This window comes from Engystomops pustulosus, chromosome 8 (assembly GCF_040894005.1).
Source record: "Engystomops pustulosus chromosome 8, aEngPut4.maternal, whole genome shotgun sequence".
Taxonomy (NCBI): domain Eukaryota; kingdom Metazoa; phylum Chordata; class Amphibia; order Anura; family Leptodactylidae; genus Engystomops; species Engystomops pustulosus.
The window spans coordinates 92,093,519-92,110,348 of NC_092418.1; the positions used below are offsets into that span (position 1 = coordinate 92,093,519).

At 42.2% G+C, this 16,830-nt stretch overlaps 1 protein-coding gene across 1 annotated transcript in view; it reads right to left on the minus strand.

Annotated features, from left to right (window-relative positions):
• The window catches only part of MYO3B (myosin IIIB), a 250,467-nt gene extending 236,803 nt beyond the window's left edge, over nucleotides 1-13,664 (minus strand). The window contains exons 1-3 of the mRNA XM_072121763.1: nucleotides 13,492-13,664; nucleotides 9,944-10,124; nucleotides 7,096-7,230 (exon numbers count right to left, since the gene is read on the minus strand). Of these exons, the coding sequence (XP_071977864.1) occupies nucleotides 7,096-7,230; nucleotides 9,944-10,124; nucleotides 13,492-13,493 (318 nt within the window). The 5' untranslated portion in view covers nucleotides 13,494-13,664. The remainder of the gene's footprint in view (nucleotides 1-7,095; nucleotides 7,231-9,943; nucleotides 10,125-13,491) is intronic.
• Between the last annotated feature and the right edge of the window lie 3,166 nt (nucleotides 13,665-16,830).

Below are 16,830 nucleotides of genomic sequence, written 5' to 3' on the forward strand. Positions count from 1 at the left end.
ATTTGGTATCTCCATGATTTCTCCAGGAAGAATAAAAGGATGTGTCACTTGGCTTGCATAGTAATTGCCCTAAAATCAAAACCCGTAAGAAAATGGCGCAGTCACATTTTTTTATTAATTTCACATAATTTGGAATTTGATTGGTGCTTCCCATTATATTATACAAAATATTAAAGGTTTCCACTAGAGAGTACAATTTGTTTAGCACAAAAATACTTTATCTCTAATAAATGGAAAGGAAAAAAAATATAAAGGTTATGGATTTTGGAAGGTGGGGATGAAATGGCAAAAAATAGAAGAGGGCTAAGTCCTTGTAGGTTAAATGTAGGATTGTGAATGCTTTCACCAGGAAGCAATACTCAATCCTGATGTAAGGTAAAGGAGAGAAGTGACAACTACTGTAGTATCAGAGGTGAAATGTCACGGATTGTGCAAATTGTATCCGTGAACGCAAGGAAATGTCATACAAAATGATAGTTGTTGACGTGACCCCACAATATGGTCAGTAAATGTATCCAGCTACCAGGGTGCCACCAATCAATCCATTGTCACCTCTATTGTGTGAACGTATCGATTAGATCTGCGTCAGCTGCACCTTTGCTGAATAAAGTGAGAGATTTGGGAAGGATTGGAGCGCCGGTCCTGAGATCAGCTGCTTTCTTCATTGTTCAGACTTAATGGAGCAGCTCTGATGTACAGTAAGTGCCTGTGAGATTAGCATCAGCTGAAACAAATGAGCAATTTAAAGATGTTTAATGTCAAGGCAGATTGATGATTCATAGGGTGCGCTGTCAATGAGCAGCAAACTGGAGCCATGCCATTAGAAAGACGAATATACAGCCAGTCCATTCTCCAGACTCTATCTGGCTCCACAACATATAGCGAGATATGTGGACAGAATAACGGATGTACATTTTAACACTCACTGATCATATAAAATGCAGAGACTTTCACAGTTTGCCAGTGCACATTGTTCACTAAAGGTGTCATGTACTGTATACAGCAACATATATCTAATGGGGTAACAGAGGGCACAGTGATAAGTATAATATCAGACTGGTTCGCTGGCAAAAAGATATTGGGGCAGATTTATCAATCAGTCTGAAAGTCAGAATATTTCCAGTTGCCCATGGCAACCAATCACAGCTCAGCTTTCATTTTACCAGTGCTCATGAATATTTTAAAGGGGAGCTGTGATTGGTTTCCATGGGCAACTAGAAATATTCTGACTATCAGACTGCTTGATAAATCTGACCCATTGTTTGTAGGGCCATTCCATAAAGTTGGCCATACACATTAGATAGCACCTGGAGTTGACCCTTCTCTGCCTCAATATCAGCCATTAGTGGAGCAGTCTAAATAATCTCAGAGACCACTCCTGACAAAACTCGACATAGTATCAATGCCCAGAGGACATCAACAGGGACCTTCCTAATCTCTAACCGGCCCTAGGCAATTGCGTGGGATGCCTTAATGCACCCATTGCTGTATATTTTGGCTCTGCACAGTACTATTACCCCTATACTATTATATAAGCAGTGCACAGTACTATTACTCCCATCTTATATGTGTGGACACTGCACAGTCCTCTGTGTATGAGTACTATAGAATAAGATTACTCAAAGTCTGTATTAATGGAAACACTACTATAAGGCTAAATTCACATAAAGCCGGATGGGCATGTGTTTTCTGCGATGGAGAGGAGGAGGGGTGACCTCTGCTCTCTCCAAAGCGATGCATGGCAGACAGCGCCGTCACATGGGCATGTTCTGTCTTTTCCCCGTGTACGGAGCGGTACGGTGCCGCACATGTGCTGCACAATATTGCTCCGTCCGCCCATTGCTGCAAACTTGTGGCCATATATATGTCCCCCTATGGTTGTGTGAATGTAGCCTTACTCTAATCCTGTATACTGCATACATATGCTCTACGTAGGACTATTACTCCTACCCTGTATCTGTCAGCTCTGCAAAGAACTATCACTCCTATCCTGTATATATGGGAACTTAAAAGTCCTTTATGTGATGTATGTATGTATGAGCATTGTGTGTATGTACCATTGTACATGGGCACAGTACTATTTTTTCTATGCTGTATACATATGGGCACTGTACAGTACCATTACTACTATCCTATATATGGGCACTGCACAGTACTACTACTCCTATCCTGTATACAGTATATATATCACTGTAAAAATGACCTCCATGATGACAGGTTTCCTTCAAACCCACATATAAAGGGACAGTCCTGATCTCCATCAGCAATACTCATATGGTATTCTTTTACAAGTCTCTTTGTTACCAACATGCCAGTTATCTACAGTTTTATCACAGAGCAGAATTAGCAATCCACAGTAACTACCTTCTCTGCTGATGGTTTACTGCTTTGTCAATGATGGACTAATTGTCTGTTGTACAAGTTGTGGATGATCTAGTGGCAAAACGTTTATTGTCACCGAGACTAAACAGTAAAACATCAGTGACGTTAACCATTATCATGAAATATGCTGCAGATGCCTGGTCTAATAAAACCATGTAATCTATGTAGTGTTATATGCGCATCTGATGGATCTATAGCACTATACACCTTTATTGTCATAACTGAAAGCTGGTGCTTATGCAGGGCCGGTTTTAGACAAAGTGGGGTCCCAAAACAAGGTTAAATTCACTTGAACGTATGCCCGCCATACCGTAGCACGGCGGGCACATATCGCCGCCCAGGAGAGGAGGAGGGGGTGAGCGCTGCCCCCGCCCCTCTCCATGTAGAGAAACATGGCGTATGGTGGCGTATTCCGGGGAAAGATAGGACATGTCCTATTTTTTCCCCGGGTATGGAACGGTATGGTGCCATACAGCTTCGTAGGGCGCCATGTGCCGGCCTATGGGGGACGTATATACAACATATATATACATCCTCCAACAGCCGTGTGAATGAGGCCTAAAACTATTTTATGAACAGTCACAGTCAGTAAGAGGCGGACTCCTTTAGCCCTGTACAATAATAACACTTTGTAGTTTATAAACAGTAGTATGCAAATCTGTCAATTGATCTTCTATCTCTCTTCTACTTCTATCATTCTCTCATATCCATCTTCTATTATCTATCTATATATAATCTACTTTATATTTCTGTATCTATAAATCTATCGTATATATACTCGAGTATAAGCCAACCCGAGTTTAAGCCGAGACCCCTAATTTTAACACAAAAAACTGGAAAAGCCTATTTACTTGAGTATAAGCCGAGGGTGGGAAATGCATTGGTCACAGCCTCCCAGTATATAGCCAGCCCCTGTAGTATATAGCCTGGCAGCCCCCTGTAGTGTATAGCCTGCCAGCCCCCTGTAGTGTATAGCCTCCGAGGCCCCTGTAGTATACAGCCTGCCAGCCCCCTGTAGTATACAGGCAGCCAGCCCCCTGTAGTATACAGCCAGCCCAGCCCCCTGTAGAATACAGCCTGCCCAGCCCACTATAGTATACAGCCTGCCAGCCCACTGTACTATATAGCCTGCGAGCCCCTGTAGTATATAGCCAGCCAGCCCCCTGTAGTACACAGCCATCCAGCCACCAGTAGTATACAGCCTGCCCAGCCCCCTGTAGTATACAGCCTGTCCAGCCCCCTGTAGTATACAGCATGCCCAGCCCCCTGTAGTATACAGCCTGCCCAGACCCCTGTAGTATACAGACTGCCCAGCCCCTTGTAGTATACAGCCTGCCCAGCCCACTGTAGTATACAGCCTGCCCAGCCCCCTGTAGTATACAGCCTGCCAGCCCCCTGTAGTATACAGCATGCCTAGCCTCCTGTAGTATACAGCCTGCCCAGACCCCTGTAGTATACAGCCTGCCCAGCCCCCTGTAGCATACAACCTGCCCAGCCCTCTGTAGAATACAGCCTGCCCAGCCCCCTGTAGCATACAGCCTGCCCAGCCCCCTGTGGCATACAGCCTGCCCAGCCCCCTGTAGTATACGGCCAGCCCAGCCCCCTGTAGTATACAGCCTGCCCAGGCCCCTGTAGTATATAGCCTGCCCAGCCCCCTGTAGTATACAGCCTGCCCAACCCCCTGTAGTATACAGCTTGACCAGGCCCCTGTAGTATACAGCCTGCCAGCCCCCTGTAGTATACAGCATGCCCAGCCTCCTGTAGTATACAGCCTGCCCAGCCCCCTGTAGTATACAGCCTGCCCAGCCCCCTGTAGCATACAGCCTGCCCAGCCCCCTGTAGCATACAGCCTGCCCAGCCCCCTGTAGTATACAGCCAGCCCAGCCCCCTGTAGTATACAGCCTGACCAGGCCCCTGTAGTATATAGCCTGCCCAGCCCCCTGTAGTATATAGGCTGCCCAGCCCTCTGTAGTATACAGCCTGCCCAGCCCCCTGTAGTATACAGCCTGACCAGGCCCCTGTAGTATACAGCCTGACCAGGCCCCTGTAGTGTCCCTATCCCTGCGACAGACAGTGCGGGGACACGGAGCCAATGCCGGAGCATCGCGCTATAGAAGAGGACCTGTCAGGGGGCGTCAGAAGGTGAGTACAGTGTTTGCTAAGTCGAGGTGAAGTTTTTCAGCACATTTTTTGTGCTGAAAAACTCAGCTTATACTCAAGTATAAACGGTATGCATCGATGTCATGTTTCTTATTTATTTTCTATCATCAATCCACCTCATCTGTCTATCTCCTATAACATTCTCCTATAGTCCCATATTACAGATACTTACCTACTACTATGTGTAACTACAAAGTGTTATTATAGTGCAGGGCTAAAGGAGCCTCTTACTGATTGTGACTGTTCATAAAATAGCTTTATTTTGGGGCCCCACTTTTAGCTTTGCCCATGGCCCCCCTTTGTCTAACACCGGCGCTGCTCCAGGCTTACAGGGAACCACGCCTCAATGTCTTTTCAAATCTCCGCCTGAGCAGACAGGAAGTCCTCTTGCCGTCCACTTCCTGTCCTTACAAAAATGCTGTCCCTTTCACTGCATGGTGTCTGTAGCAGTGAGTACTGTGTGTTAAACAATATTCACAATATTAGGCACCCCATGATGGGCAGAGCCAAGCAGCGGTCGGGGGAGCCAACATACTCAAAGACATAAAAATATTTGGGGAACGATTTTACTGGCGGGAATAGGTGGATGTAAGCTGGGACGCCTGCACTGCACTTTTCAACAAAGGCACAGTGAGGGGGTGAGTAAGTGTTTTTTGTGCCTGTTCTTGATGACAGGTTCCCTTTTAAATATCTGGCAGCAACTTTCTCCACTCTTACTGTTCTGCACATGTGCAGACGGTGTATGTGTACGGGAGAATAAGGTAAGAGAGCTTTTAGCTGAAAAAGCACTCGACTGACAGCTATATTTAGACTTGAGGACTTCAACTTGACAATGAATAATGTGATGAGGTTCATCAACTGCAAGCAAACACTGAGTGAACTGCGCCTTAAAGCTACATAATAGACTCTTAGTTTGGGAGCCAAACTTCCCAATATTTGGATTTGGCACCCTTGTACTCCTGCTTGTTAAGAACTCAGATATTTGGGTTTATTTATAATTTTTCACTTAAACTTGAAAACCTTAAGAAATACTAATTGCCCTCCAGGTCATAAAGAAATCAGCACCATAAAAAGTAAAGCAAGTGACAGCAATTACTCCTGGGCAATGTCTAGCATCTCTGTCTTAACGAGAATCCCAATAGCTTTTAAGATTTCGCTTTTTCACAGCTCGTTAGTGAGTGAGATATCTAATCAATTATCCGGTGAAGCTAAGGAAGGATCTGGTACACGGACGATGCACTGCGGCACACAAACATCAGGGGTAGTCACAACAAGAACATTTATAGCTCTGGATCAAGAAAGCTAACCTAAACAAGTTTTGTCCGGAACTGATTATTTAGATTATTTAGAATAATGTTTTCTATATTCTACAACGAAAAGATCTGGAGCTAAGGCCTTATAGTGGGTGCACTGTAGACCTCCAAAGAGGTGCAACGTCTTGTAGAAGGATGAAGCATAAAGTTGGCCATGTGCATTAGATGCTAGTAGAACCCACCAAATTCGTTCAAGAACATTGAGATCCTTCATATGTACAACTTACAAAGAAACACAGCATAAGATGATGGGACTCTATCATACCCATGAATTACAACACAAACTTGATAATGCCATACCATTTACCAACTGGAGGTGCCACCTTAGTCACTCCCTTTATATTTAAGGGCTACTTTTGGTTGTGGGTCTTCACCCAGCTATCTGAAGTTCTGAAGTCCTATGGCAAGTGGTCCATCTGGACCCACTTATTTACCACCTTATATACCCAAAGACAGGACAGTGGTTCTTAACCTTGTTTGAGGTACCGAACCCACCAGTTTCATGTGCACATTCACTGAACCATTCTTTAGTGATAAATATGTGTGTGTCTTGACTTCCGTGGCGGAGGCTCCGCCGAACCCCTGAGACCGACTCCCCGGACTCCTAGGGTTCGATAGAACCCCGGTTAAGAACCACTGACATGAACCATTAAAGGAAATCAGCAATATGGATTAGGTGATTTTAACCAAAGTAAATGATGCTGAAATCTAGAGACAACCTTTGGACTTGCATAGATGAATTTTTTTAAAAATGAGGTCTCTAAAAAACCTAAGGTCCTCCTGGGTAATGAGTTGGACTGTTTTTTTATACAATTTGCGACAAGCTTTGTCACAATTACAAAAACTTTTAAAGGTGCCATACAAGCTTTATATCCCTGCCCTATCTCCATCATTTTGTAAGCTCATACCCCTCCCTAGCAGAATGTTAATAATAATTCTTTATTTACATAGAGCCTTTACATTACGCAGCGCTGCACTGAGCTTGCCAAATCGGTCTCTGTGCCCAGTGGGGCTCACAATCTAATAAACCTACCAGTATGTTTTTGGAGTATGGGGGGAAACCGGAGGACCCAGAGGAAACCCACGCAAACACGGAGAGAACTTTGCTGATGTTGACCTTGGTGGGACTCGAACCCAGGACCCCAGCGCTGCAAGGCAATAGTGCTACCCACTAAGCCACCTCTTGAATATTTCTTGAAAAATTATCTTTAAAATAAAGTTAAAGTTAGAAGGCACTTACCTCTAAAACGAGCCACAGTTGTCCACCAACATACTGATCAGCTTTGTAATACATGCCGTAAAACATGACAACATTTGGGTGATTTGGAAGTGACTGCAGAATATTATACTCCGCCTCAATCTCCTCATCGACATCCTAGAAGGAAAACACAGGATATGGACGAGATAATGTTAGCCAATATCTTACGAAATAAACATTTATTTCAGCGTTTATCCAACCAAGGTTGTCCTGACACCTGACCTCAGCAGCTAATAGATATCTACTGCTGTGATTGACATTTTTAGTTTTTATTGATCCACCTATCTATCCATTTCTGTAATGTTCTATCCATCTCATACCTATCTACAGTATCTGATGTTTAAGCTATCTATCCATTCTTCCATCCATCCATCCATCCATCACTTATCTATCCATCCATCCATCTATATTCTATCTATCTATCTATCTATCCATCCATCCATCCATCTATGTTCTATCTATCTCATATCTATCTACAGTATCTGATATTTAATCTATCTATCCATCCTTCCATCCATCCATCCATCCCTTATCCATCCATCCATCCATCCATCCATCTATATTCTATCTATCTAACTGTAGGAAAGAGGCAGCACTCCGAGGTACGTAGAAAAGGGTGAAGCTATCTATCTATCTATCTATCCATCCATGTTCTATCTATCTATCTATCTATCTATCTATCATCTATCTATCTATATTCTATCTATCCATTCCTGTAATGTTTTATCCATTATCTATTTATCTCCTTTTTTATCTTAAAAAATAAAAGATTTCCCAAAACGCATCAAAATTAAATGTTTCATTAAAAAGAAGATATTTTGCTTAATTAAACGACGCAGAATAGAACTGATCTCCATGTAATATTAAGCTGTTTTGCCATCATCTCTACCTAATGATGTATGACACTGATATTATTTGAAATTAATTTGTTGATATCTCTAAAGGAAATATATGGAAATTACTTTTTATATATATGGGGCTCTTTTGAGGTTGAAAATTGAAATTTGACAAGACGCACAATACGGTGTCATCTCTGTAGAACGATATTTATTGCGATGACACATTGTGCATGATAATTGTAAGTAAGTAGCAAGTGAAAAGTTACCGTAACCCTTTTCACAGTTGTATGTTTTTAATGTACATTATCATATTCTGTCAATAGCAAAATAGTGTACAGGCAGTTCCCGGGTTACGTACAGGATAGGTTCTGTAGGTTTGTTCTTAAGTTGAATTTGTATGTAAGTCATAACTGTATATTTTATAACTGTAACTCCAGCTAAATATTTTTTGGTCTCTGTGACAATTGGATTTTAAAAATTTTGAATTGTGATAAGAACCAGGATTAACACTAAAGATTAATTGCAGACACCTGTGATAACTGTTATAGTCGTTTATTGTAGTTTAAGGCTAAAGTTTAAAAAAAAATTACCAACATCCAGATGTCCGTTCATAACTAAGGATCGTCTGTAAGTCGTGGGTGTTCTTAAGTAGGGGACCGCCTGTACATGTATTGTTTTTCTCGATACCAATAGCAAATTTACCTTACATAGTTAATAGGGTTGAAAAAATACATATGTCCTTAAAGTTCAAACAAATAAGGGTTGGATGAAGAAATGATTTCAAGGCAACAATTCTATATTATAACCTTCATTGTTATTTTGATTTAAAATAGCATGTAGACCCTTTTTAAAGCTTTCTGCTGTCCCTACTGTGACCAGCGCCTAAGCTTGGCTATTCCACAGATTCACAGTTCTTACAATCTAATTAAAGTTTATTTTCTCCAGACGGAGACAGTGCCCCTTGTCTTTTGATTTGATATATCCTGGAACAGCTTTCCACCATATTTTTCTATGGACTATTCATATATATATATATATATAAATTAATCATGTCCCCCCTTAGTTGTTTTTTGAGACTAACTAAATCAAATTATTTTAATCTTCCCTCATAACTGAGCTTGATCTACTATTGAAGATATTGGGAGCAAGGGAGTATGGATGTGCACAATTTTTTCCAAATAATTGAAGAAAATAATATGGCTACAATGGCCAATGTAGCTTTAAAAGCCATTTACCATATTTACACGGGATAGGGGACAAATATCCAGTGCTTTGGAATATGATGGCATTATACAAATTAAAGGGGTTGTCCACTTTCAGCAAATAATTAATATTGTCTGTGTAAGGAACAGTTATACAATTTTCCAATATTCTTTCTGTATCAATTTCTCATGGTTTTCTAGATCTCTGCTTGCTGTCAGTCTATGGGAAGCTTCCCAATTTTCTTCCAGCGGACAGGAACCTGTCCATGGTCATGGATGTGACATAGTTGCACGGCTCGTTAGTATCACACGGCTCTGATTATTCTCTGTGATAATAACGGCACAGGCACCTGTGTAACATCACATGACCATGGACAGATTTCTATCCACTGGAAGTAAACTGTGAAGCTTCCCATAGACTGACAGCAAGCAGAGATCTAAAAATCTATGAGAAATTGATACAAAAAGTATATTGGAAAATTGTGTAACTGTCTTACACAATCAATTATTTGTTGAAAGTGGACAACCCCTTTAAGATTTATGATAAATATTATTATTATTAAATATGTGATTGCAGGGACATAGCTGCAAAACCTCTGCAATCCGCCAGAACAGGAGATCACGGTTTTCCCTTTTTGGCTCTAGACTTCTGAGTTTTGGCCGTCTATTAGACAACTAAAGTCTCATGGATGTCAATCGAGTACTGAATGGAGCTCCAATGTATAGGGATATATTATTAATGGCACAGCCCCTTTATAATAGTAAAAGGCATTTTGAACAACTACTTACACTGATAGGGTCCAGGATCTTCACCGCTGCCAGGCTTCCATCTTTCTTGTTGTTGACCTTGTAAACTTTTCCATATGTCCCTTTCCCTATTGTATCAGTGATTTCCCAGGTATCAGATGGGTCAGCCAGTGACTCAAGTCCAATCATATTTGGATAAGGGAAGAGACCAAACAATGACTTCCTACAAGACAGATAAAATGACACGTTGACCATTTTATTGGTGGTTCCCCACAAGCAGAACTCCAGCACATTCAATAGCTGTTGTCCCATCTATTAAATACCATGTGCACCCGGTCTAGCTTTTTCTCCCCGACCTGCGTGTCTTTACCATGGAGCTCACATGAAATTGTTTACAGCCCTAATATGTATCCTTAGAGGAAGCCATCACAATCAGGGGCGTAACTTGAGGGGGTGCAGAGGTTGAGGTCGCATCCGGGCCCAAGAGGTTTAGGGGGCCCTTATGGTGTCACTTTCCCATATGAGAAGATTATTACTATAAACCATAGATTACAGTCAGGGCCCTGGCACAGACTTTGCACTGGGGCCCGTCAGCATCTAGTTACGCCACTGATCCCAATGACAAAAATATAGAAACACAGAAGCCACCAATGAGTCTCTCTACATCAACACAGGACAGTGGTGACCGGCAATGATATCCTGTGGTGCAGTGAAGGACAGAGGTAAGTATAAGTTCTTAGTTGTATCTACACCTCATGAGGCCCATAAAAAAATCCCTCCATACAATTAATGAAATTATGGGGCACATTTACTTACCCAGTCCTGTCGCGATCCCGGATCCGGACTGTCCGATGAGGATGAAGTCCAGCGCGATTCACCAAGATCATAAGCCCGATATCCTGCATGTGTTGCTTCCCCGCTGAGGTCCGCCGGAGTTCACCATCTTCTTCCTGGTGTATGTAAGTGCATGTCTTGCGACACAATTTGAATTTTAAATCCCGTGCTTAGTCCGAATCAGTCGGGTTGTCTGACATCCAGGCCCCCCAATTTGTGTTGCATGCGCCAAAAACCCCTGTTGAATGCGGCACCAATTGAAAATAACTGGGAAACTAGACGGTAATGCGGTCCACGGACCCTTAGTAAATATGCCCTTATTCCATGGGATGATGTGATGCACATTTTACAGAACAAATGGCTGCATTTCTGAGTCCTCTTTCTGTGATTCTATACGACTGGCGGTTTTCGGCACATTTTGTGGAAGGATTCTGAAGGTTATATAGTGTATCAGGGTAATGAGAACATCATTGTTTCACAGGTTACATGTGTGATTCTGCTCAACTGAATAATCAATATCAGCAGATCTGTCATCATTCCCTCGCCGCTGCTTTCAGATCATTTTGTGTAACATGATTTCGACATATAGATAAGCGGCAAGTGACCCCTAGGGAGAGACAGCTGCGGGCTACAGAACTGTAAGACAATCACAGAATATTCACCAGCCCAACTTTGTCAGGTACATGACCTTACAGGGTCACACACACGGCATGGGGCCACTAAGTCACTGTATGGGTCCTGTATGGCTCTGTGAGTGTGAAGATATGTTTCTTTAGTAGAATGCGGAATACAAAGATTTATTTCTGAAGGATTCCAAAATCTGAAGCAATTGAACATAAAAATGAAAGAACTAGCACTGTACAAAATAAATCCGAAATACTATTTTTGTATTATCGCATGATCTTCGTATTATAAAGGCAATAGTACATTGTTCTCTTTCATTGATGGTCTATGAGGAATTTTGTAAGCGGATATACAATATGTAAAAATCCCCCCAAACTTTAAAGAGCAACAGCCTCAACGTCTTATCATATCCCCTTCTATGTACTCCTAGTCTATAATAGGAATTATTGATACTTTTTGGCCTTATTGAAACCATTCTTAGAATTCTTCATTGTCCTATTAGGACCAGTTCACACCTGCGTTGGTGCTTTCCGTTACAGAAAACAAAAAGTGAACGGAAGGTTTTCCATTCACCCTCCTATATACTTCAATGTATATACGTTGCCCTCAACGGCAGTGTGATTGCAGCATCAACGTTTGGACACACCTTTTCATCCAAAGAGTTTTTGGTATTTTCATGACTTTAAAATTTGTGGATTCACACTTAAGGCATCAAACTATGAATAAGCACATGTGGAGTCACATACTTAGCAAAAAAGTGTGAATAAAACTGAAAATATTTCTTATATTCTAGGTTCCTTCTGCTTTGATTACTGCTTTGCACACTCTTGGAATTCTCTTGATGAGCGTCAAGAGGTAGTCACCTGAAAAGGTTTTCACATCACAGGTGCCCTGTCAGGTATTGCGTGGGATTTCTTCAGTTACATATCCTATACCAGTGGTGGCGAACCTATGGCACGGGTGCCAGAGGTGGCACTCAGGGCCCTCTCAGTGGGCACTCAAGCTGTTGCACCATGGCAGAGTTTTCCAGAACGGGATCTTCATGCAGACTCAAGGCTTGTCATATATAGCATTATTTTAATGTGGAGCATCCTTGTAAACCTGAGACTGCAGGAAGAGAGAGCTGGTGTGGACAGGGTCAGAAAAAGAGAGAGGGCCACAGCATCCATGCCGTGGCCTTCTCTCTTTTTTTGTCTTGGACTATGGATCCTGCACACTAGGACCCTGGGCTGCGTGCATCAAACAAAACAGCTTTAGGTAATTGCATGGGTTGCGGTCTTTTTTCCTTTTTTTGGATGAAGTGGACAGGGTCAGGTTATCATTGGAGCCCCTTCTGTGCAACCCCCGAATCTTCCGATTTAGGGGGCTGTCAAGGGAAGCTCTAGTGACAACCCAAATTTCCTCTCCTGACAAAGATATTGGTGCCCTCAGGCCCATTGAAAGCTTTGGTACAGGACAAAGCAAGAAAATTGCAATAAGTTACTGCTTGAATTGCAGTTTTGGCACTTTGCAAAAAATATGCAGGTTTTGGGTTGCAGTTTCGGCACTCAACCTCTAAAAGGTTCGCCATCACTGTCCTATACTCATAGCCAAAAAAAAGATGTGGGTTGCTGCACCATTGTATACACTATTATTAATGAAACTTAGAATGGAAAATGTCAGAAGCAGATGTGAACCATTTGGGTAAATTGACAACTGGGTTTTGCCAGTGGTGGGCTCATCCCACATGGTCTGATGATGGGATCCACAGTCATATGAAATAACAGATAAACACAATGATGCAGAGTTTTAAGAAATAAATAACCTATAACTGTTTTATTTAATAGTTGGGAGTAGCTGTGATACATGCTGGGCCCCCCAAAATGCTTTTGGAACCCCATCAATACTGAATCATCCCCTAATTATGATTTGCTATATGAACTGGGAACAGTATAACATCTCATGTCATAATCTACAATACAGAGGACATAGACATCCCTACAATACATACATATAACGCTGCAACCATTGAGACCAGTGACGTCTTGTATCTGGCAGTATGTTACATTGTTCCCCTGTAGAGCCTTGTTACATCATACAACAATCTACCTAGAAACAAGACAAACCTAATGATATTAAACCAAGTCACTTACATTAGTGGTCAGTAATACGGGTTCACGTTTAATTGAGAAAGTTGGTTTCTCTTTTCTCACTATAAAGGGCTCCTGCGGGCGGTGAGCAATGGTGTCTCGTATGGATCTGGATCTACCTAGAGAGCAGCGCATCGCTCCACCTGATAGCCGGCCATAGTCCAGTAGTGACCAGGAAGACATGTGTTAGTTAGATTTGTGTGTCTTTCCAGAGTCTAGCCCTAGTAATCTGCTCAATCGGTGACAGCCCCACCTCCTTACTACTAGAAAGATTAATGTGATGCTAATTGCTCTTGAGTCTGATCTTTTTATTGAGTCTTTTTAATGCCAGATCTGTTTAAGAACAGACTTCAGGCTGCAGCCTTTGCTTGGAAAGCCGGGTTGCTCCCGCAGTAGTCCACTCTGCTGAAAAACGCATGATGTATTAAAAAAAAAGCAATAAAAAGTCAACTCTACCAAAGATGCACAGAAGAGAAAGGTTACAACTATGGAGAACTTTGCACATCCCACTAATGGGCATACTGATGTAATATTTCAACTCTCCTGTGGTGCCGACTTCTCTGCAACTTGGAGCAGATTTTTATAGGAAATCTATCTTCAGGAATATACTTACTTAGTAGATCCTGGCGGTAGATTTCCCAAATATGCCTCTTCCCTAAACCGTATTTATTCTAAAATGTACCCTATGGAGGTTATTTATCATGGATTTTCCTGTGCTTTTTTGGCATAAAAAAAATCTCAAATAGGTCACATTGCCCTTTTTGGGACTTTTCACTAAGTTAAAAAGTCCCAAAGGAGACTTCCACCACATCATTGATCTGGCGTAAACATAGCACTACTGCTAGTGCAACACTGTGCAAAGCTAGATTTATGACTTTATGCAAAAAGTCCCATAAAAAGTCTCATAGTTAATCCAGTCCCCTGCTGGTATAAATAACACAATCATAAGGTGAAACTATAATTTACACCAGTACAAACTACCACAGTCATCCCTAAACTGCCAATAGGAATAAAATGCATTCACCTATAAATTGCTATATAATCCATATTAAGTAGAGGATACTAGATGTAGTGGCCCACAAAGACAGAAGGCCCAAGTGTCTGCATCCCTTATAAAAAGGGGATGTTAGAACTAAACGAGGGACCCCATATCCCAAGGTCAAACAGATGAAGCGGAAGAGATGAGCCAATCATTTAAGATTCGATTACCTGAAGCTTCACTGATTATTTCAAAAGATTTGGTTCGGGACTGAATCAGATTAGTCCTAACTGATGTTTCCCCTATCATTCTAGAAATTGGTATATCTCCTCTAGTCTCAAAAGCACAGATATACAGTACAGACTAAGGCTAAGTTCACACAACTGTGTGCCCACTGTACCGTAGCACGGCGGGCACACATCGCCCCCCGGGAGAGGAGGAGGGTGTGAGTGCTGCTCGCCACTATTTCCTCTCCATAGAGGAACACGGTCCATGGCTCCGTAACACGGGGATGATAGGACATGAACCCCTTCGTACGGCGCCGTGCGCCCATTGCCGGCCTATGGGGGATGCATATACGACATATATACGTTGCCTGAATATATGTCCCCCAATGGCCGTGTGATTGCAGCATCAAAGTTTGGACACACCATCTCATCCAAAGAGTTTTCAGTATTTTCATGACACAGGTGCCCTGTCAGATGTAATATAAGTGGGATTTCTTGCCTTATAAACAGGGTTGGGATCATCAGGTGTATTGTGCAGAAGTCAGGTTTATACAAGGTTTATTTGTATTATGGCTAGAAAAACGATAAATATAAGACAAGGTTTAAGCCCTTGTTAGACCCGCCGGCCCGATCTATCTCTAGTACCACAACAGGTGTACCGGACTGCTTTTCTGTGATGAATTATACATGTTCTGTCGTGCCCAGAAACCAAATCTATTTTTAATCATTTATGGTGTCAGTACGGTAAACTACTCGTGCTAATGCAGCGCCCTAATCCTTAACTCTGTTATCCCCCCCTGAATAGAGCGCAGAGAAGAGCATTAACACCAATCGATGACAGAGATGGAGTCGGCCATTTAATTAGCATCTGACACATTTTCAATGGAAGAAAGATACAATAAACCTTAAGCTATTCCATTTATAATAGTAAATTAGGTTCAGTATTCTTATGACATTGCAGCAAAGATAGAGGCATAAGTACATGACGGGAATGTAATTATCATTATTGTTCTAAAAAGACAAGTCAAGTAAGGACTATTATCCAGCACCAGTTGGGACGAAAAATGTATTTCTGCTGCAGGTCACTGAAAGTTGGGTCCAGGTGTGTGTAGGTCCTTGGGTAAGCCCAGGTAGGTATATCTACCCCCCACGCCCCCACCCCATCTCTTTAGCTTGGCAACACAGAGGTTGCTTACTCAGATTATAATGACCTCTTTCTCTAAAGCAAACTGTAGACATTAAAATGGTTAGGAGATTATAAAGAACTTTAACAATGTCAGTTTATGACTCTAAAAGGGTCACCCATATAATACTTACCCTGTTAAAGTTTATTTTTCACCAGCAGAAACCACTGATCATGGCAGATAGCCTTAGGACTTCCTGTGATGTTCCATGTCCTGCTGGCTTCCACTTCCTGCTGGCATCTGGCATAGGCAGGGGGTCGTGCAGTTATTACAGTCTGTACACCCCTTCACCAAAACCACTATCCCATATTAGTGTTTTAAGGGGCATATGGATGCCCATATGGTGGACGGGTGTACAAACAGTAGTGACTGTACAGACCCTTTCGTCTGCCGGACGCCAGCAGGACATGGGACATCACAGGAATTAACGTGACCCATGGCTCTCTGCGGTGAACGGCAAACTATAACAGAGTAAGTATAATATAGATAACCCTATTACCCAGTTAAAGTTTGGGTTAAAAGGCCAACCCCTTTAATGTGTCGCCTTGGACAGATTACCGGTATTCCATAAAGAAACACAATAAATTATTTTTAGCCCTAGAAATCAGGGATCCCAGCTCCAAGAATACAGATTCCAATAGAATTTATAGAGTGATAGGAAAAAAAGGCTTCTTGCTCTGCATTAACAGTCCACGGACATCCCAAAAATACTTATAGGCTGTTAAATTTCAATACACCCAAGTCCTTCATTTTAAGGGAATATAGGCCACCACCAAGGTTGTCTGTCAGTGGTTTATTCCTTCACCCTATTAAGAACACATAAGAAACCTATCCAAACCTGCATGTTTACGGGGAGGCTGGTGGTATAAACTGATGACCGAAGGCCTTCTAAAATGATGGTTCTTGGCAATGGTCCAGGTCTGTCTGGTCCCCAACCATGATCAGCCTCCTC